This window comes from Pieris brassicae, chromosome 1 (assembly GCF_905147105.1).
Source record: "Pieris brassicae chromosome 1, ilPieBrab1.1, whole genome shotgun sequence".
Lineage (NCBI taxonomy): Eukaryota > Metazoa > Arthropoda > Insecta > Lepidoptera > Pieridae > Pieris > Pieris brassicae.
Genome location: NC_059665.1, coordinates 17,999,688 through 18,024,280, shown reverse-complemented (window position 1 = coordinate 18,024,280; position 24,593 = coordinate 17,999,688). Strand labels below are relative to the sequence as shown.

The 24,593-nt window shown below is 31.7% G+C and overlaps 1 protein-coding gene across 2 annotated transcripts in view; it reads right to left on the bottom strand.

Annotated features, from left to right (window-relative positions):
• Positions 1 to 24,593, bottom strand: part of LOC123711390 (protein trachealess) — a 48,289-nt gene that overhangs the window by 22,540 nt on the left and 1,156 nt on the right. For both annotated transcript variants that reach the window (XM_045663964.1, XM_045663971.1), the window contains exon 2: positions 9,789 to 10,027. In XM_045663964.1, the coding sequence (XP_045519920.1) occupies positions 9,789 to 10,027 (239 nt within the window). The remainder of the gene's footprint in view (positions 1 to 9,788; positions 10,028 to 24,593) is intronic.

The following is a 24,593-nucleotide window of genomic DNA, read 5'->3' as shown; positions in this document are numbered from 1 at the left end:
AATTACAGTCGCTAATTGTTTGTGGCATCAGTCTTGAAAATCCATGTTTTCACAGGGCCAGTTATGTGTCACCTGTTCCCATGTCGGAATACCAACAAAACTATTTATATACGCGCCAGAAAAACAAACGCAACATTTTGTATATCATAAAGCATTTTTAGTTGATTATACCAATTCGAAATCAATATTCATAGTTGAGACAGGACAACGTCTGTCGGGTCCGCTAGTATATACATAAAATTAAATCGCAAAAAGTGTTGCTAGGAACAAAACTCGAAGACACTGGAGATATTCGAGTATTTTTCAAAATGTTCCATGCGAAACAAAGTTCGCTGGTTTAAATTAAAATATACGTTTGAAACAAAATACATTTATTTGCTAAGTGATATCGAAAATATTATTGTCCTATTTATTTTTTAACTTTAGAACTTTAGAAGACAAAAGATCAGAATTAAAATTCCCTTAAAAACAATAAATACCTAAATGTCAAAACAATACGAAAGCTTTGTAAATTTTTAAAACTTTATCCAAAACTCATCACGTATCATCAATTTATTATTACATTTGATCGACCCCAGGAACAAATTTTTATTAAGGTCGCTAAGTCTTCGTATAATTTTCTCATTACGTACAGAGCTCCGCATTACCCGTAAGAAAGATCTAAATGGTATTATGAGTGCAATTTGTGGAAGCTCTAATGCCACCACATTAACGGAAAAGTTTTTAATAACATGCCATTATGCTGGGAAGGAATTAAGGTTAACTTTGAGATATATGTGCCGGTGTTTAAAGTTCATCAGACAATACTGTAATCTAGCCTAAGGAAGCTTTATTTATTTGATTTATTAAATGTACTACAGGTAAAAACAGGTTACGTTAAATATAAGACAACGGGCTTATTTAACAAACAATTTATTCCAAGCAACGCTAGCATGGAAAGATAAAAAAGGAATACCTACTGAGCTAAGCATTTACAAGAATAACTAATCTTAGGGGTATTGAAACATAATTAATATTTAGGTTTGTTTTGGCGTTGCCTTTCTGCCTCAATTAAAGTCACACTAGCTTATTATTATTTTAGTGTTGTCGTATATTGAAGACGTACTATTCCAAAGTTTAAATAATTATATATATATATATATATTAATATATAATACTAGCTGCCCCCGCGAACGTAGTTTCTCCTTACAGTAATTTTACTTAGCCTACCTTTTTAGTACATACCGACAAGGAACATTTTGCTATGCTACCCCAGAGACTGTTCGGTTTTCCGGAATGAAAACTTATTAGGTTTTTATGTGAATATTTCTATCAATAAACCTCAGAGATCAAGTCATAATTTTCTAATTAACAAATAAAATATAGGGTTTTATAGTAGAGGGGTGAAAATTAAGGGTTGTATGTATTTTTCTATGTTATATCATGAAAAAATTAAAAAAAATTTTTTTATCAGAATAGAATGTTTACCAAAATCATTGATAACACTGCAATAATGCTAAATTCCCATTTATTGCAAAAAAGCAATAATTTATCCGTATTTGTCCATTTGGACATGTGCGGGCAGAGCTAACATTGACCGGGGGTGTTTTCTTGGGGCCAAATTAAATAAAACTCACGCCTAATAGAAGGGCTAGGGGCCGCACGTTTTTTTCTACAATTTCCCTCGTACGCATGAAAATTGCTTTAGTTTTTCACCCATAGGAATGTTTTGAAAACTTTGGTTACTAGGACAATAGCCTGTTTTAGTAATAAAAGAGAGAAAAGTTATATTAGATTACATGGAAAAGAAAGAGTTGTGTATCTAACCGTACAACAGGACTGAAATTCTTCTGCAATCGATTTTTTAATTGTAGTCTAACATAATGTATAGCCGTCGAAGGTATGGAATAAAACCTGCGTTACACACTAAGGAGACGGAGACGGTAGTCCCTCAGGCGGTAAAAAATTAAAACGTTTATATTCTTAGATATATAAATTTTTCATATATATCCTCGATTCATTCCTCATACAAACTTACCCCAAGAGCGGGCAGTGTTGATTGGCAACCCCTAGAGGCAGTACTTGACCGGAGTTGCCTCTAATGAAGAATTACCGCCCTTTGTCCACACTTAGGTGTATCGATTTATTGGCCGCTTTTAACAATTTATTTTCCCTCTGCTAACTGTAGATTACAAAGAACAATGACCGAAAATATCATGTTTTTTTATTTAGCTGCACAATTTAATTTATTTTATTTGAATTTAATTTAAGTTACAATGGTCATGTAGTAGGTACATTTACGATATATGTACATAACATAATGAGCCATGAACCAACAAGAAAATTTTTCTTATAGATACTACATGTTCTTCCAGAAACAGTGTGTGGAAAAAGCGTCTGCTTCCTAGCAATATACAAAAGGATACACCTAGTGATAGTACTTCAATCGTTAAGTGAGAAATACCAAAAAATCACGATACCGGAACATAATGAATTGTAACTAGCCAATTACACGGCCGGATAACCCTTCAATCGGCAACGGGGGTCGAACCGACCCGACGGCTGACGATCAATACTAAATAAAAATAGCTGCAAATCCCGGAAAAGGGCACATTATTCCGAACACGTACGGTCAATATAGAATGGTACATCGCGATGATTGTGATGCACCAGCGAGGGAAAAATGTTCCCAAAACTATACATTGAAAATAATGCGTAGGATTTTGAAGCGCTGATGTTGCGGTGGAATGTCGAATATTTTAAACCAAAACACGCGCGCGGTATAAATTTAATCTAATACCGAAATATTTGTTCGTTTACGAAGGCCCCCTAAAGCTATATTGGAATATTTTTTAAATCTTCATATACTGTTATATATCTCTTCGGAAAGTTGAATTTTGTGAACAGACATGATGAGCAACTGATATATATATTTATATTAATTATCTATATCCAGACGTAAATTACATGGCTTTAAAGAGCTGTCATGAAGTGTGTTAGCTGAAGGGTGCATGGTGGTTCATTATGGGCGGATTAGCAGGTTAACTCGAGGAGAGATCAAGAAAAGCTTTATGAAGGGGTTAAGTTAGGAAAACATGTTTGCAATGAAAGAAGAAATGTGTACTGTAATTAATTCTGTAATATCTAAGCTTGTCTACTAATAAAATAATAATGATATCAAAAAAAGTTCTAAACCTGGCAAAATACTTTTAAACCAATTTTAAATGAATGTACTTATAGAAAAAATATTCTAGTATGTGCTTACTAATTATATCAGATTATAATTGAAAATTAAATAACAATGACAATAGCCACCACAAAAGACATAAAGATTCAATGGGTCACATTGACCCGACATCTTGAGAATGGATGAAACACAGAAGAACATCGGACGGTTTGTTAAATTTTCCAATATTTCCTGCAGCGGGTGTCGTTTCCCTTTATTTATTGTTATTTTTCTATTTCGCTGGCAGATGTGCCACGTATGATTTACAGTCTTGTATTAAGAACGAGAATTACCTATATTATTCCTATAAGAAATAACGCACTGTTTATATGGAGTGTGGCCAAATTTGTAATAGTATTAAACTACGCTGTTCTTGTGGGTATATTAATTGCATGAGAGTTATTTAATTATTTAAAAAAATGTTATAAATACTCCGGTGACATGTAAAGGTGTCAGTATTTAAAGTAATTAGAGGTAAGAATTATTTTTCTATGGAAACCAAATCATAACTGATTTTGTTTGTAAGGCTGGCCACATTTTATAAATATAGAAAATAGTATAGATTTTGTATACAAAATTGTAGGTTAAATATAGAGCAGATTTTTGTGAAAAACGTCATATTATATGTTACGAGTTTAGAAGCACCCTTAGCCATAAATCAGAAGTGCTGCCACCAAACGGCAATATGGGGAACAAAACATGTGTTTACCGCGAAGTTAATTTGTCGAATTTATCTCCGTGTCTCCTGTTATTGTATTGAGAAATATTGCCTTCGTTGACTTATTGCCCTTATGACGGTAACATGAGCCTCTTTAAATTAAGACTAATGGTCTTGCTATACCTAGACTAATATTATGATAAAAAGCGTAGGGTGATTAACACGTTTAAAATCAGTAATAGCAAATTTATTTGTAAAGCATCAGGTTATTATAAAAAAATGAATATTCATTAAATTCTCAAATTTCGTTTTTATAGCATGCCAATCAAATTTAGAAACATAATAATGTTAACTTTGGTTATACACATCAGAACATTGCGCAAGAATAGCAATACAGTAAGAAAAGCTTTAATCTCAGAGCTGACTTAAATTACATTTAAATTTTAGATAATAAAACCTTTTTACTGGACTAAATTAAACGCACAATGAACACGTTCACAATTAGTTTACTAAATAACCTATTTCGCGCGTTCAATCACATGTAATCTGAATAATTTGGTAATAGAGTTTAACCTGCCATTCATAGTAACAATTCCACTGAGAACAGTTCAGTTAATAGAAATTTAATTTAAATAATGTATGCCAATTTAGTTTCTATTGTTTAATTAACTAGCGTAATTCCTCAAATATGGATAGAATATAGTTCAACAAAGTTTGTTTGTGAATCCACACGTAATTAATTATCCACATTTGTCTACTTGCTTTTTCTTAACATGAGGCCTGTAGAAGACGAAAGGCCGAAAGACGGCTAACATAAAGGCATTACTTATAACTCAGTCTTACTTGATTTCAGAATGTTAAATGGATGATGAAACTACAGCGCGTTTAGTTTGATTGTCATTGGTCAACAGCATGTCTCGCTTGTTGACACATTTGTTGTTGTTGTTTAATTCAAAATCAAAATGAATTTATTCCTATACAAACACTTATGTACGTCGAAATAAAAAAAAATATTAATCTAATTTTTATTTACTACATGTTTTCTACATTCTCATCCGCATTCTGCATTCGTGGAAGTGGCATAATATTTTCTTTTTGTCTTTCTTAATGTCAAATATGTACATGAAAAATTTCCATACATTTTAACTACTGTACATAACAAAACACGCCAAGCAGAATAGTTCTTTAAGCTTACACAAGTAGGAACAAAACCGTCAAAACGACCCCATTTAAATAACTCAAGTCACGTTCGCCAAATAAGCAGATCTAACAAGCAGTGTATCGCTTGCACTGATTGTTAATTGATTAGATTAAAAATTTTGGCCCAATTCCCCGCCCATTGTTACTGTGGGGTTGACAGAATAATTATTTTTACGCCGGTGTCTTTTACAATTTAGTTTAGTATGCAAATACGACGGCGTTTACAGAGGAATATTTTAAACTGCTAAAATAAATTTATAAATGCTATACAATTTGTGTATTTATTACGATCATGATAAAAATAGTTTAAATGTTTTCGAAAATTGCATTTCATGAGCAGACGGTTCTGTTTCTGATAAAAAATTCTAATAACAATCTATTAAAAAAAACTTGTTAATCAAGAAAATCGATATTGTGTCTAGTTCGCTAGACTTCTTGTTTCATCAAGTATATATACGTCAACAATATAATATTAGTTTGAAAAACCGGTCAAGGAATTTTTATACTATTGATGGACTACAGGAATTTTCTCCGAACGACGCCCATTAGTGCTTCCGCTTCGTTCTAAATTAATTTTAGTTATCCATATAAAATGTATATTTAATTTTATATGTGTATATTTTATTTTAAGTTTTGTTTGTGATAGAGATACTTCGTAGTATTATCCTGTGATCTAAAAAAGGTCAATTATATATTTATAATTGGACAGACTTATGTAAATTACATGAATTAATAAGTTGTAGTGCGTTGTCTAAATGATGTTATTTATTGTAATGTGATTGAGAATTTTCCTTCTAATAGAAATAATAGATTGTTTTATTTATTTATTTATTTATTGTTGTATAAGTGTTCTTAATATAAAGGTAGTTGATGTGGTGGAAACACAAACTGTGCACAGTTTTTCTATCCACCAGGACGTCGAACATAATTAAATCATTAACACACATATATATATACTAAGGCCAGTGACATATAAACTGTAAATTTATAACAATCAAACCATTCAAACGATTTAAAATTGCACGTAAAACGTCATAAACACATCTAAACACTGACGCGCATAGATAGCCGATGCAAGAAACCTGTTCTTGTCGAGAATTCTCATTCACATACAGGATGAGTTCCTATATTCGAATATATATATATATACATATATTTTAATGACGTATATGGCATAATTTATGTTATGCATAATTTATAATTGTTTGACTTATGTAGTATTTTTTTAATTTAAATTTAATATTGTTTCTTGTTATATTCGTAAGAAGTGTAGCTGGTATCGAGTTTATTAAATTTGGAATAATGTAATCTAATGTTTTTTTCCCATATAAATTATTGTATTTGGGTAATAGAAATTCGTTTTTTAATTTTCTACGTGTTGAGTAGTGATAGTGAGTTTTAATTGTTTTGAGGTAATTTTCTGTAAAGTAGTTTTCATTTAATAATCCTAGTTGTACTTTCTCGTGTATAGGTATAATTTTGAAAAATGCAAATAGCTTTCTGTAGTCCGCTTTATATTGTGATTTTAATTTTAAGGGAGCAATTGTTTTTAAAATACGTATTTGTATTGCAAATATTTGATTTAGATAAGTTTTGCATGTTCTCCCATAACTTGTAAGTCCATATGTTATAATGGATTCGGCTAGTGCTTTGTATAATAGTAGCAGAGTTTTAAGTGGTATTTTATTTTTTATTAAAGTGAATTTGGCAAGTATCGCTCTTAGCCTATCACAGACAGAATTAATGTGCATTTTCCAGGACATTCGGTCATCTATTGTAAGCCCCAGGTACTTATGGTTATGAACTAATTCTAAGGCGTTGCAGTTGCAGCTATTGGGGTACAAGTTATAAGAATGTGCACATGTGTGGTTGTGTAAGATTAAGATGGGTGTACGTGAATTTAGATTGTGACTGGATCGGATATGCATGAACTTTGTTTTGTTAGGATTTAGTACAAGTCCTACGTCGTGGGACCATTTAGCCAATGTATCGAAATCAGATTGTAGCTTTGTTTCTGCTTCTTGGATGTTAGGCCCTGCAGCTACTAGGCATGTATCATCTGCAAATTGGAATATCTGACAATACTTTATTATGTTAGGTAATGTGTTAACATAGGTAAGGTAGTGTAAAGGCCCAATGACTGAGCCCTGAGCCGTACCTTCTGTAATAGATATTGGAAAACTTTCTTCGTTGCACACTTTAACACGATAAGTTCTGTCTTGCAGATAGTTTTCACACCACTTGAGTAGGTTTCCTCGTACTCCGCAGTCATTTAAGTTCTGCAGGATTACGCTGTGCTTTAATGTGTCGAATGCCTTACTGTAGTCAATAAACACTACTAGAACATGATCTTTTTTATTTAAATGTTTATAAATGTGGTCTGTGAATGCGGATAGCAATTGTGTGGTATTTTTATTTGGTTGGAATCCATATTGTTTGTTAGAAAGAATATTGTGTTTTTTATAATAATTTTGAATTTGTCCACATATGTATTTTTCTATTATTTTGTTAATTGTTGGCAATATAGTTATTGGACGATAATTATTATAGATTTTTTTGCTACCATTTTTGTATATTGGTCGAACTATGCCTGTTTTTAGTAAGTTAGGATATTTTCCAGTATAAATGCTCGTATTAATAAGGTTAGCTATGACTACGTTGATTTTATTACATAATGTTTTAATATCCATAGCTCGTATTTTATCTGCACCTGGAGACTTTCTGTCGTTTAATGATTTAATTATCTTTGCAACTGATTTAGGGTCTGCTGACTGAAATCTCATACTAGTATTTTCTGTATGCTGGTAGGAGCTTTTATCTAACAGTGGATTTACATAGTTGGTTGCTATATTACTAATACTATTGTGGAAGGAAGTTGCAAAATTATTTGTTATTTAAGTATATGAATCTGAAGTGAATACATGAGTCTGTTATTTACATATAACTTTGTAGTAAATACTGCTTCAATATGTGAATGATTTCAAGAAACTTTTATACCTTTCTCATACAATCATATCATATAATATACAGTTTTGTACAAACATTTGTTCACATTTGTTTTAGTTTTGATGAGGATTTTAATTATAAGAAATATTTTTGACCAAAACACCATTTTAAAGGCATCAGAAAATGCAACACAAATCCAGATATTTTTCAAGTAGCTCCACATGACGTACGTGGGTATGTTCGAAATTCGAAATTATACCCTAAAGTCGTAGAAAATTTCTGTCGTCCTAAACGCACAGTGTTTTATTGTCGAATATTTTTATTTTAATACTGCTAGGTGGGTTTGAAAATTGAGTTAAAATGACAGTGGCGTACGTTGTGATTCGCTCCGTGGTCGCATTAAACGCATTAGGGGTTGAAATTGGATTTAGTTAGGGCGCACTGTTAGTACACTTGTTATGAATTTGCTGTGTGTGTTAAAAAACTTATTTGGCTTTGTTTTCTTTCTTTGTATTTGCAAATCTATTCTTATGCTTTCCGATATCCAAACTCCGAAGTCACTACTGAAAAAAAATTCACAAGGAACTGTAAACCTGTTCCTTAAAGTCAGTCATGAATGAACGCTTTTCTTGAAAGTTTAATTTTTTTAATTCTGTTACTCAAACACATACATTAGAAGCAAGTAATAAATTATATTTTTTAATATAGAACTTGAACAGTTTATTTCTAAGTAACACATGTGGCTTTTTACGAATGTTTACTTAAGCTTGGGTAATTTATTTGAGGTATTGCGGAGAATCAGTCCCTGAGGCGTCCTTATTTGCGTGCACGCTCCGGTTCACAATATTTGTGATTTACCCTCAGTTTTTTGGTCATCTCTATTATAGAAGAGTGAAATATCATTCTTTAAACACAAATAAAATATCGATGCACACAATTAATTTACTTGTAATCTCATATGATTTTTTTTTTTTTAATTTAAATTCATGTCAAATTTTGTTTTCGCTGCAATTAAAATACAAAGAACTAAAACTACATACTTCAATGAAAAAAGTGAACTTATAAATTACTTATATTTATTTATTTGTCTGACAAAATACTTTGTACATAAATAGATACACAACAGGGTCTGTGATACAAGTACGTATACTTGTAGAATGCTCCCATTTTTAAAAGTATTAGTAAGGACAAAAGTTTAATGTGTTATTAACCAGAATCGATTATTGAATTCTAAAGTAAATGAATGATCATATTTGGCAATATAGTTATAAATTTTATTCTGCTGACTGTACCGCTAACACGGTTAGCGTCGACAATGAGTTGACGAAGGCAAATCTGATTTGCGAACCCTCCTCAGTTATTTTAGAGGCACTCACTCGTTTTGCATAGCGCCTGGGGTGGGCCAACGGACTATTTGTTCCCACAATATGCTATCATTGTGTCTTAGTATATCGCTAATCTTTGGTTTTACTTGGCCTAGGTTACTCGTACGTATTTTATTGTCTGGGTATAATAATTATCTTAATCCTTTTATACTGCGTACACAGTAATGTATTTGTAGATGAAACGTTGTTGAAACTGATGTTGTCTGATAAGTACGCTTCGGGGAAATGTTGTAAAAAATATATTGTATTATAATAATGAGAAATATCTTAACAGTGTCGTACAATGGAGCATGAACGTATAAATCAAATTTGGGATGACAACTTTCATACCACATACCTCCAATTTAAATATATATGAGCTTCTTACATCTTTTTAAATGTGTTTTTAACTCACCTTTCAGAGCTTTGCTGGTAGGCGGTGTATCCCGACTCCATGGAGGGTCACCGTGTCCTGAGAAGTCCCGAAGCTTTAGGTAGCTGATTGTGAGCCTAATGATTGAGGCTTTGTCCAACTGGCTGGTAATAGCAGCCGGTAGAGGCAGCATCTTTGCCAATTCGTAGAATTCATAGTTCTCTTTACCACGGCGAGATCTTGCTGCATCTCGACTCTTCTCTTTTCGAAGCTCGAGAATACTGTAAGAAAAAGAGATAGTTAGTTATCCGGTAATGCTATTTGTTAAAATTTGGAATTTAGTTGGAAACATACTCAAGTGTGTTGTTTTGAAAAATTTGAATTTCGAACAGCATTTAAAAAATCGGTGATCACATTTACGCACAGTAATTATCGGAATGTTTTGTGCGACGATTATTCCTTTGCAAATAAAATTACTTGAGATATGGTTAATAAATTTCATTATACGTTAATTAAAATAAAATAGAGTTATCGCTGTGGATATGTTAATAAGGCTTAAAAACCGGTTGTATAGTATGTAGGAGGGGTCTCAGCCACGCCCGCCCTACGCCCAACGCTAATGACTTTGTTTTAACATACATTTGCATTTTATTCGAATATGTGGTTTATTTCGTGAACTTTGAATACAAATAAATACCACAGACTTTCGTTAGAACTTTCATACTTGGTAACAAATACAGTACTGATATTTAAAGACATTTAATTATAATTTTAGAAGGTACCATAACTGAAAGTCATGAAAATTATCTTAAAATTTTAAAAATATTTGGCAAATACTTCCGGTTGCAAAAGGTTTTACCATTAACAGGCAGGGGCAGTAAACCTTTCGCGCTGTGTAAGCGATCCTGTGATGGGCCTAGTTTACGATCGAGTCCGATTACTAGCCCCCAAGAGTGTTTGTTTTATTGTCACCTGAGTAAGGTAATTTCGGGGCCTCTGTATCATCATGACAAACCGAAACGCTACCATTTATAAAAATACCTTTTCGATTCCACGTTATTCGAATCGAAAATCGCAGTAACAATACAATAATCTTAACAACCCCTTAGGGATTAATAACTCTTTAAAAATAAAGAAAATCTAAGCAAACCGTTTAACGATAAGATCAAATTTTCCGATAACCCGTTTCAAGTATAAAACAAACGGCTATTTCGCTTGATTTAATGTTCCTCGAGGGTCAGTGTTGGGGTATTAAATTGTTTAAAATAACTTTAGAGTGACCGAGGGTTGACCGCCCCTAGCTATTGTATATTATCTTAAGTACCTAAGCCAAATCTATAAGGTTCTCGTAAATAAAAATGTTAAACATTTTTTAGAAAAAATATTTCTTTATCACATCAGTAGCATTTTATATTTGGAACATATACATAGGTATGGGTAACATAAATAAAATGGTGGCAACGGCCTTATCGATACCAAGCCATCTCTTTCAGGCAACCCTAGTAAGGAAAAAGGCACACTAACGGTAAAGTACAAAAGGTATATAATGAAATTAAATACCTATTAAATCTATCCTCAAAATATATTTTTCCGCATCGCATTATTATCATAATTCCCAGTAAGTTACACTCAATTTTGTTCCGTAACGTATTTGTGACAACACTTCAAAGTGGTCAAATTTAATTCATCACTTTTATGACAGTCCTCCCTTCACCTTACATGTCTTAACTACTCAAACGTGTCTCAACGCCCTGCACACCTGGGAATCGAACAGGCTAACACTGACCCTCACTCCCAACGGACTCACTAAAACATACTCTAATACTCACGTCTTACAGTTGGCTTTAAGAGTACAAAGCTCAATAGTTAAAGATAAAAGTAGTAAGTCTCTGGGAGTGCAAGCAATTTCCGTCTTCAGGGTGGCAGAATTGCAAATTGAAAGAATAGCGAGGAGTCATAAAAAGCTGTACAAACGCTTGCGTACGTTTCGGTTAATATGGCCCGGGACAAATTGAGTTGGACCGGCTAAGAATTAGTTGGCCCCTGGGAGTTGGGTATGACGGATGGCCATTAGGGCATGGTATTTAGTTTCTTGTTCTATTTGATTGCATGAATTAGTTAGTAGACTTGATTGGATTACGATTTTATTAGTTAATTCGCGAATCAAAGGTATTAATTTAAATAGTTTTTTAACGGATTTAAGCTGTGTATAAACTTATAATTATTTTACATAATTGTAATTTTTTCCGACGTTTCGCGTGCATCGTCTTTGGACTGAAGATAAAAGGTGTTGAATGTTAAAAAGTATTACAGCTGTAGAGAAAGTTCTACTATCTGTATTGATTTCCCCGGAGTTGATATGGACTAAAAAATGAAGGGTTTTTGCAGAAATTACTCACTTGTGTTTGTCCTTTATTATCTCTTAAAATTATAAGTTTATAATACTACATAGCTTCAATCCGTTTAAAAAGTGTTTTCTTTAAATGTGTAAAAGTTATGTTAATAAGAGACAAGACTAGGTATTAATGTATTGTGTAATACAGTTTACTAGAATTAACTTAAATAATTGTTAAATGCTACTTCAGATTAAACTAAAACAAATATAGGGTCTATTTTTATAGAAAAGAATGCGTAATTCCTTTTTGATTATACTTTATTATACACAATATACATGATATTTACGTAAAGTAAAGTGCATTGGTCCCTAGACACTAGGATTCCCTGTGTTGTGGGCAGCCAGTATCTTCCTTTTAACATATAAACTGTATTTACATTTATGAAATCTACATAAGAAAAATCCAAATTTGATTCGTTTCAAATCTGCGTAATTTTGTTTATATTAACATACATTTAGGATTAATATAAAATCATAATAAAACATGTATCTTATCTTTAGTATATTTATCACATAATCTAAATCTTTTTATATAAAACTATTTAATAGACCTAACATTTTGCACACAATACTTCATACTTACCGCACACCCAATAACACTTACATACTATTGTACAGGAAAGAACAGTAGTACAGATTAAAAATACCACAGTCGGGGTAAGTTAAATTGTCAACTGTCACCTTGGGGAGCTTTGAAAGGCCGACACCTTCGATTAACCCCTCAATTACCGGGATTATAACATCGGTTTTTAAGAACGTGCATGGGAATTTTCAGAGTTTCTACTTGAATAGGTGCAAGGCTAAACATTTTATTGTCATTATTGAATCTATTGATAGATTGATGGGAAGGATTAAGACTTGTTAGATGATAATAATATAGCTGTGAGAGGTGGTGACATTATGTACCACTTATAATTTTAAGGTAAATATTGTTTGCATTAATAAATAGTTTTGAAATCTAAACTTTAATTTGTTTATATGATAATTGAAATTTAAAATACGTCTCCACAGTATATAAACATCATCACTGTTACATTCGATCAGATAAGTTTATGGCACTATAATGATATGAATCATCTTAAATGTAATAGTACTTTATATGAAGGTATTTTAAAGTGCAAAGGAATATTTTTCAATAAAATTTTATCTTTTCTTAAGAGTATAAAGAAGCCCTAGAGGTTCGTAATGTAACAATTACAAATATGACGTGAGGTATTGTCAATATCAAGTGGTTATGTCACCATTAACCACTCGAAGGGAACGATTATAGTTATGAAATATTTAGGGCTATAAGTATCTATTGTTGCAACGCCGTTAAATAATAATGATCTTCAAGAAGCTATGGGATAAAAAGGTTTTAAATTAAAAAAAATAAGATGTGAAAACTTTAATATTAAACTAGGTTAATTTAATACTGTCTTAGAAGGTTTCCAACAAAATTTCTAACTTATTTCCACTTATCAGTGGAATAAAGAGAATTTTAACAATAATGCTTGATCTTTATTACTTATTAAATCATATATGGATTTAGTGTGGATATTAATATAAACGTCTTTCTATTCGAAGAAGTAGGTATATTTCTCGACCTGATAAAACATGTTATGATTATGCAAAGGTCATAAGCGCTATAATGTGTAAATTTCTATATATAAAAAAGGATTTAACCGAATTCCAAATTCCCAAGGTTACATAAAACGGAAGCTCGAATAGTACTTTGTAAAGTGTAAGTTTTCAAAGGAAATTCACACCCTACACTTAAGGTCTGCTAGTTTTCTTTAAAAGTGCGGACATTTGAGCCCTTGAGTTAAGTCAACCGTTGTATCCCCTGGGTCTTAAAGACCCGACGGTCACTCGTTCGGAATTCAAATAAATTTTCGCTCTAATAGAGGTTGCTTACGTCACGGTAATATATATTGCATTTTATTTAATTTACATACTACTTAAAGAACGATAAGCATGTAAAAGCTATGACTTTTAAGACTCATCTATCGTTTCATAACGTTATTATTTTAAATTCATGACCAATTGTTAAAGTTTAAGTTTAAATTAAATTAAATTAAATTTTTTTGTCAAAACAATATTATGTAACTTTTGTATTTATTATTATGAACTATTTTCTGGAAATAATCAGGATCCATACTTTGATACTCAAAGAAAATATAAAACTATATAGCCTTGCTCGCATTGACAAACGGCCTCTAAAGTAATAAGAATAAATAAACGTTCAATTAAAATGTTGGAACAAACAATTATTTATTTTAATTATATTCATTAACTGAACTATATTACCCTGTGTTGTGATAATGAATTCAATCATTAATCAAATGATATCATCACAAATATAAGCGACGGAGATAAACATATTAAACGATTGGACTTTATTAAGGGATAAAATAAATACGGAAAAGGGGCGCTCATATTTGACGTGGAGAATGAGATGTCGTCGGCTTATTACGCCTTAGGATTATTGATATACTAAACGATTATTCTTGATATAATCTGTGATACTATACAAAACTATAGATTATATATTTGTTTAAGGACTTTTTGACACTAGTCCAAAACTACAAATGTAGTGAAAATGTCTGTGCCTATTTAATATGTTTGTTTTTTAGTACACCAACATACGAAAATAAGTCCAATGTATTTTATTTTAAGGACCTATCCGGTCGCTAAACTCCAAAAAAGTACATGGTTTCTTTCCATTTTTTGTCATCGTTTCGTGGAGTAGCGCGAATGGAAGAAATATATGGTGGAGTTGAGTAGTTTATATATCCATTTTGAAAGATCGATACACGATATAAATAACTTCGCTCGATAGAAAAAAATCCATAAATAGCCAAGTTTTGACACTTTGAATTCATTTATGATTTTGAAAATTTACACAATATATTTTATCGCAAGCCAATTAATCCATTTCAGAAAAAAAAAATGATAAAATTACATTAAGTTTTACATAAATAATTGTTATTACGGGCCGGCGCGCCTCCTCCAGCTCTCCACTGCGCACCGCAGTCCACCTCGAGACACTGACACAGAAATTCGTGCTGGGATAGGGCCTTAATACTGACATTTAAGGTGATTTGCATATTTATATCATGTTTTGATATTAAATTTGCATTTTTTTGTTAATTTTTTTTTAATTTAAATAGGTAATCATACATTTATTTATACAATCACTGGATGTATTTATCGATATTCAAAAGTAGCGGTAAACCATTAATATCACAGTTAGTTAATTGAAATGTTTTCTCGAATATATTACAATGACACAAAAATATTTTAAGTAGTCAGTCACGACTCACGACCTGCCAATTTTGGCATGAAATAGTATCGCAGTTATGCCATTTTTATCCAATTTGAAATGTTTAATGGCCTTTTCACTATTACAATAAAATAAAAATAACTAGGTATGATAAAAAATGGCTTATTAAAACGATTCAATGTCTTGTATGTGTCTTTGCCTTGTCTATGTCTTGCAGCGTTGGCCGACGTGGAGTTCAGGGACGTTTAACTAAATGGTTAAAACAGACCCATTTTCCCATCTCTTTGATAGCTTTTATTTCTTTATATCAAGCGGGTCATCAAGGTTTCGTGCCTTCCAACCCGAAACAATATTACTTCGCCTCATATAGTACCAACTAAATTTCAACCTTTAATAAATGTATTATGTGATATTGTATTAAGTATTGATTAAATATCTAGGAATTTTTTATCACCGCAATACATTGTTTGTTTGACAGGTTAAAAATTATATAATTTGAAGACTTGCGAATTGCTTAGTTCTTACTATAGAAATATATAAAACGACGTGAAAGTTAAGAGGGAGTCTCCAAAATCCGAGGTCTCTCGGGTATGCGTTTTAGTGCTGTGATGAGAAGCGTTACTCAGCGGTTTCTGGCCTTCAATGACCGTACGTGACATTACAATTTAGCAGTAATGTGATCTATATCGATATTGGCGATCTGATTAAGTTTTTGGATTCTTAAAACGTATCTGCCGTAAGCCTTCTTGTTTATTCAAGCGTTCGATTGAAATACAAGACATTACACATGGATACAACACTTAATAACTTATCAATTCATTTTTTAAATAGAACTTCAGAATACTAATAACTTAATTATTTTGTGTGAAGCTAGGGATTAATCCACTTTTAAACACACATATATTATTGTAGTATTGTTGTATAAGATACAGAAAATACGGAGATATTTCATTGTTACTATTTTCATTAGTTTTTGGATACAACGCAATTATTTCCATGTTTTCGTAGCCTAATGCGATATATAGAATTATTATAATGTCTTGTAATATATGACAAAAACACCTGTCGAAATTTGTGCCGTTACATTTGTCTGGTTGAGGTAATTTGCGAGGGAAATCTAGATATGTTATCAAGTGCCTCGCCTAGTAACAAAAACTTGCTTCTATTAGGCGAGTTGGCCAACAAAAAACACGATAAAAAACTCAGTTGAGATATAACTGGGTATTTTATTGTTGAGGGTTTTAATTAACTTTTGTCAGTTGCCTGTCTTTATATAAAAATATTATATTTATCACTGATTTATATAAATACGTACAATCTTTTCACTATAAGTATGTTTAACGAAAAATAATTTGTCTTAACATCATAATTATAATACAAAACCAACATTTTCTAAGTACCAACAATTTTTATCATATATATTATTTATTCATATATTTTACTTAGTTTCAGATGGAAAAAAAATACGTTTTTAATTATTTTAATCAGATTAATCCTTCTGGTTCATATGCCATAATTATTCATTTCAGACACTCGTCTTTGATATATATAAATATATATTTTCTTGTTTTGATACAATAATTCATTCTAACAGCCCCAGTCATTTTCTATTTCCCCCAAAAGAACGTTTTATTACTCAAAGCAAAAGATTTAGGCTGAAATCTAACGGGACGGTCCCAATGGGACGAACGATTTGCACCGGCCAAATTGCCGGTCCTTAGCTGGACTTATAATCACGTCACAATTTTCCTCTGCAATGCAACACGAATATAAAACATATTCGTGTTGCAGGCTGTCTTTATTGAATTATAAAAATCTTAGTAAAATAAGCCTTTTGTATTATTTTTTAAATATTAAAGTATTTCACTATTAAAACCTGACCGACACAATATTGGATGCCAAACAGAAGGGCTTTCATAATTTTAAACATCATAAAACTATTTATTTTCCAAAAACAAAACTTCGTTTTCCTATGCTTTGTCAAAATGCAATTAAATATAAATAAGTATATCATTTAATCTAATATAATAACTCATTATAAAATACAAATATCAAGTTATATAAGGTAACCAAAGATAAGATAATCAAAATTTCGTACGTAGTGAAATTTTTGGTAGATAACGAAGCTCACGTCTAGAAATAAACTCTAAATTCAATAACTTTTTCAAGTAAAAGAAACTAGATGGCCTTTGACTAGTAAAAAAGTTTTGGCTGGGGCTTGCCTTCACGTACAGAAAACGTGCTAAAACCGTATTTGTTTTGGATTTGAAACGCAGATTTGGGTGGTAGACTCATAGCCTGAAACATCTCAAACTAATCTAAATGCGCTGAAATAATTATAAGTATTGTTCGGATAGAAATAAATGAAAATCTGGATAAAGCTATAAGTTTAGAAATCGAGTTCACGAATGAAAAAATGTTTACTTTTAATTTAGTTAAAATATTATACATCTGTAAGAATACTATTTAACATCTTTCATATTTTTTGTAAAATTTTCTGGGCGTTAACTGTTGAAACTATGATGTTGTCATTAATTTTTTACTCTCCTAACAGTACAGCTTTTTGCGTTATAATGCAAAAACTCCAAATTAATTTATCATGTGACAATGTGCAATAACATTTTGAATATAAAATAATTGCGACACAGTTCCGGGCAACACAGGGCTGCCATGTGAATTGCCAGGGTAAAATAATTCATCTATTTTCAAACTTTCAGGCTAGAACAACAGATTTTATATCTCAATCACTTCCAGAATTTAAATAGTCCTTTCATACATAAATTTATTTAATAAAGTTAATAACTTTATACTAAATTCTTAAAATTACCCTACAATTTTTATACCAGATTGGTTTACAAAATAGGAAAAATCCGTTGCATAATGGCAACCCTGTCCCCACTGGACAAAAAATGGCCAAATAGTGACTAATGATAGTCGGCCCGTTAGCAAATTGCCTGCCAAATTGTACTGATACTGGAAAATTGTATCATTCATAAGCAATAACTGGGATTTAGTGGGGATTGTATAACGATGAATTTAATGGGATGTTGTGAGGGATTTTGACACGTACACAGGTGTGTTGAATGATATTTAGTTTCTGAATTTCAATTATTTCTATGTTTTCGGACTTCTATAACACAAGAGCGTACATTAGATTAATTTAAAAATGTTTTGTTAAATTAAAATTACTAATGTTATAGTAAAGGTATTATAACAATTAATTAAGTAGGATTTCTACGCATTATTTATATAACGTTATCAGAACTTAATTTTATAGTACATTGTTCGATAACATCCGAACTTAGGTTAATCAGCAAAACATCTAACTAGATAAACTAGATAATATTAGCAATACAAAGAGAAATTCGGAGCCACGTTCACTGCCAATTGAAAGGAGAAGGAAATAATAGTTATTTGCAATAATCGTCTGAAGGGATGTCTGATTGCGCCCCAGGCGGAGGATTTTTTCTATTACTAGTTGCACTTTGCAGTGGATTTTAGTAACAAATTTAGACTATATTATGCCACTTAAAAATACCACGTATTTAGATTTGAGTACGTAGTTCAGGGAAAAGCTTAGGCGTGGTGCACTAAACAGAGCAGTCTGGACTGGACGAAGCTAGAGAGAACTAACTCTGTTCGTCAATAGTCAGAAATAAATGACGATTTAATCAATATATATTTTCACAAAAGCTTGAAACGAAAAAGAAGAAAAATGTATAGAAATTTCTATCGAAAATTGGAATACCACTACATAGGGTGCAATCGATCAGTCAGTAGGATTAATGGAGCAAGTCTCTCGAAAATGATGCATTATTGTCCCCTTTACCTCATCAGTGGACTTTTGTAGTGACCCCTGTTGTTTTAATTCCTTCTTTTAGGGTTGAATTGGCATCTAAATTGAGTGAGGGTTGAAAGAATAGCTAATATTTTTATGGATGTGGTAAATTATCAAGGTATATTGCTACCAGGGTATCAGTTGGGTGGCTTAACCATGGCTGTCTTGGTTTCTATCATTCCTAGAATTTGCTCGTAACTTCAACAGATACCTTAGCCGATTCAAAATTCAATATACTTATTTTATATTCTAATTTTTATATGTTTTAGATTATAACTTCAAGCTCAAAATTCAAATGTTATATGACGTGTTGTCTCTCTAATCAGAGTCCCGCGCTTCTCTTATAGCATCTTCTCTTGAAAGCATGACAAGATACAGTTATAGTAAAATATACATTCCAAAATAATTCAAAGTGGAGTAAGCAAGAAAATTATACAACACCGCTGACTCAGTCATTGCAAAAGCATCTGATGAATTAACATGATAACATTCCTTGATATCACGACTACAGTTTTACCTTTTAAATTGACGACATAACAGCTAAATGATTTGCATGATACTATTTTGTATATGTTTAAGAAAACTTATGAAATACTGCACGAAATTAGTTAGTAAGAGTGAGAACCTAATTACCAGCTAGTCCTAGGTGTCATGTGTTATTCATACGTGTCGGTAATGACATTACTGGCAGCTCCTATAGTCATTGTATGATACAGAGCTCATACTTCGTAAGATAACAACTTCAAAGGCTAATTAGTTTTAAACATGTGGTTTATTTGATTTGCCAATATTAATAAAACTAGAAATTAACGGCTATTTGATAATTCATAGTAATAGTGGTAGCCATAGTCATTATTACTATTAATAGTAATTCGGAAAAATATTATTCGAACGGCTGAAAAACACGTAATTAATGTAAAATTTATTTGCATAGAATACCTTATTTTTTAACAGAATGACTATTGACTACTCAATGCCGTTTGTCCCATTTTTCCTCGAGTACAGACAACGTACTTATATACGTATATGTTTACAGATGTTTTCATTTAAACATCTGTATTACCCTAAAAGCCTTCAAATCAATTTTTGTAAACGGCACAACCGGCGATAATCAAAAACCGCAGACAGTCGGTGTAGTTTTTCAATAATGGCACCTTAAATGGCCCAAAAATACAGTGGTCAGTTGGAAAAGTTTTGTAATAGTCATTTGCGATTTATACTTTATAATCATAGGTTGTTGTAAAAAGCCCCGTAAAAATGGCTGTGGAGTTGCTTGTTTTCGTAAAGGTTAACAATTATTGTTTAAGAGTATTTGTAATAAGAACTTTCGCATGAAAAGCCAGTGCAATACTTTTCAATCTGTTTTATTTATATCTTAATAGGCAAGTAGGTGATCAGCTTTCTGGGCCTGAAGCGCACCGTCGACTTTTTTGCCTCAAAGGCATACGGCTTATATATACGTCGGGGAGGGGTCGAGTTCGCACCCACGACCTCAGGGATCAGACAGATACTCAGGCCAAGTAGGCCAATACTTTCTCAAGTGTATTTTCGTAATTATATTAAAGAAAATTACCCCTATATTGTTAACTATTAAATTATTACACATTTATGAGCAGTGTTGATCTAGTAGCCTCAGCGTGCAACTCTCATCACTACGGTCGTAGGTTCGATCCCAGGCTGTGCACCAATAGACTTTTTATGTGCGAATTTAACCGTGCGAAATCGACAAAAAGTCGACGGCGTGTGTCAGGCTGATCACCTACTTGCGTATTAGAAATGATCGTGGAACAGCTCTAAGGCACATACTAAAGTAATATGCATAGTTAAGTTTAAAATGTTCGATGCTAGACGGTGTTAAAGGCGCGACGCTTCGTCTACGCCTCGCGTATAAAAAGAAAACGAACATAGGCGTTACAAATTGTAATGAGTCAGCATCAGCATTGATCGAGGCTAGTATTTAATGCAGTCCGCATTTTTCATATATATAATAGATATATTAGAGCAGTGTTGGCCTAGTAGCTTCAGCGTGCAACTCTCATCCCTGAGGTCGTAGTTTCGATCCCCGGCTGTGCACCAATGGATTTTCTTTCTATGTGCGCATTTAAACTTAGCTCGAACGGCGAAGGAAAACATCGTGAGGAAACCGGCTTGCCTTAGACCCAAAAAGTCAACGGTGTGTGTCAGGCACAGAAGGCTGATCACCTACTTGCCTCAGCAATCCAAAAACGATCATGAAACAGATACAGAAATGTGAGGGCCAGATCTAAAAGGTTGTAGCGCCATTTTTTTTTAAAATAGATATATTGTATATATCCGCGTCTTGTGTAACGTACGTTCAGAGTTGACATTTAATTATTTATAATGGATTAAAACTCAAATGTATAGGATTGTGATAGCTAATATTGTCTATTAAGTACACAACAAAACACAAAGGATAAAATGCGTCATATAAACTGTGAATCACAGGTCAAAATAGCACCTTTCACAGACAAAAACCACAGTACAATCCGAAGTAAGGTAGTTTTTCTATTCGACTCCATTTTTTGTGGCATCAGGTGCACTGATTGAAATTTACTGTAATCTATACATATAATAAACTTAAGAGCTATTTGACTATTTATAGTTGGAGAAACTACGCAGGGAATTTCAAAACAGAAGTGTCTTTGAACTGACTTAAAAAAATTTAAACATGTTTTTTTACAGTTGTGTCAGAACCATGATGTGCATTTGTTTCTTGTTTAAAAGAATGCGATTTTTCTCTATCATATAAACTACATATATTTTTCTTGCTATCATAATTTACAGGGAATAAATAAAATTAGTTATTGAAAAAAAAACACTTTTACCGGATTAAAGCTATTTGTATTATTATAAATTTTGACCACACCACGGTAAGTTTATAATAATACAAATAGCTTTAATCCGGTAAAAAGTATTTTCTTTCAATGTGTAAAAGCTATGTTAACAAAAGACAATACTAAATTAGTTTTTTTATTTTTATTTATGCAAGAGTTACTGACATCTTTGTCTCTGTGTATTTATTAACATTATTTTTTATTTTTCCTAATAATAATAGTGTAGCTGTAGTAGAAAGCTTCCTTAACAATTCTAAAATACAACAAAAATTAAAAATATGTTGCCACAGGTTATTTGCAATTAATTTCTTTAGCATTTTTCACTTCTATAGCGTCATAGTTTATAGAGGAACGATCACAATGTTGACAAAGGGTTGGATCATGGATGGCTTTTGTATAAGAACTGGGTATTGTTCTTTCACTTAGAATCAAAGGCTATTTTCACACTTCATCAAAATTTCTTAGTAAAAACAGCAAAAAACCAGCATCCGTTGTCTGAGATATTTAAATTGAAAAATAAGGAGCGTAACTAAACGATAAAATGAGTGCATGTGTGAACAAAGGCATCTGACTAGAATAAAAATAGATGTTTCATAGAAAAACAATTATGTTTAGAATTTGAAACACTAAAGTCTTTTGTATGGTTTTTCTTTTTACTTAAGTGTGATTATTTCTGCATTGCCAATGCGATAAAGTGTGTAAATTAAGTGAACTAAGAATGACCTACGTTAAATTTTATACGTACTTGACATACACAGTCACACTCTGAGTAAGAGTCAGAATCGTGACTATAATAAGTATCACTCCCGTATGTCATAATCGTAATGATTCCCTTAGATCCTTGATAGAAATTGAACATTCAGAGGTGACTACTGCTTCTTCTGTATAGCAGGTCTTATAACTTATACGTGAAAATCAATCTTAGTTGCAGAGTTTTAAGTAGGTGTAAGACATTATAACTTTAAAATTAGAAAAGTTACTTAAGACAGTTGAATAAGACTGACTTAGTTCAATTTGTAATATAACTATTATATGTGTATGCTATTTCAATATAAGCGAAAATTATTCTAAATATTGCACTTCATTTAATTGATTAAAAATGTATAATAAACATTTAGGTCAATTTACTAACCGCTAACGGTTAGTAAACCGCTCCAAGCGTCTTCAATAATCTCAGTTCGATAAAAAACAGGCGGCAAATTGGTAGTTTCCTCTTTCAATTCGATTATAAAACGTAGCATGATGTCTTACTACTGTACTCTTTAGTTAAATGTTGTAGAAAGTTCTAGAAAAAAATATTTTGCGTAATACAAATTTATTCTGGTGAATTAAGTTTTGTACCATTATTGAATTAAAACCAATTTCTTCAACAAGAATAATGATTTAAGTACAATACTGAAAATGATCTTATAGGTTACTTTATAAAGAAATTCGTTTTATGTTAACAATATGCCAGTCTGTTAGGAGAAAAGATTTCCAGTGAAAATAGGTAACTAAGATGACGTAATTTCCAAAGTCAAAAAGCGGAATTAGTATCTACTGTCGATATATATACCTACTTGCCTATATTATGATGCATAATATCGTAGTTTTTTATTTCTAAAATTTGTGTAGGTGTGTATTTTAAGCTTTATTCTAAAACCAAGAGGTTATTCAATCGAAGTTTTAACATATAACAACAAAAAATATATATATATATATATAACTAATAATTCAAAAACGTGTTTGTCTATTTCTAAAAAAATCGTATGTCAAAACGCTGTCAACAACCAAAAACCTCAATGAAACAAGCCAATTTAAATACATGTTTGTATTAAACATGTCTCATTATGTGTATTTCTGAGAAAACGACAAATTACGAAGGCTAACCTGTATTTTGTTACTTTACGGCGTGTATTGTCTTTGTTTAAGACATAAAAAGATTGAGATCTGTTCCGCATTTGTGTATGTAGAGTTTAATAACGTTTTGTAGATAGTTTATAATTTAATTGCCTAATATAAATGATATTTAAAGAAAAAGAAAACAAGCTTAATGCATTTAATGCTCGAAGTGGAGCTCAATTTTTTTCGAATGTTTTGTCGAATAGTCTAAAGAGACGTAAGTTTAAATATCGAACGCCTCCAAAAAAGGGCTTAACAAGTAGGTTTTATCGCATTTGTTACGTTCTATCTTAAAAAATAGCTTATGTAACAATAACTTTTCTCCAAAAAAGAAATATTACGTTATCCAAAATATGTTAAATAAAAAATGGTTTTATTTTATGCATTATTGTTTTTTTTAACATATTACATAAGTCTACATTTTCTTAGAGCATGGCCAGTTGTTCGTGTCATGCGCAGATAAAATCTTAATTTAAACTCGCTCCGTCCTGTTTTATTTTTTGAATAGCAAACATAAATATTGCGTACAATTGCAATTAGATAACTTTTACGCGAATTTTTTTTATTCTTTGCACTTGTATGGTTGTATAAAATTTTAAATGGTGTAGAGTTT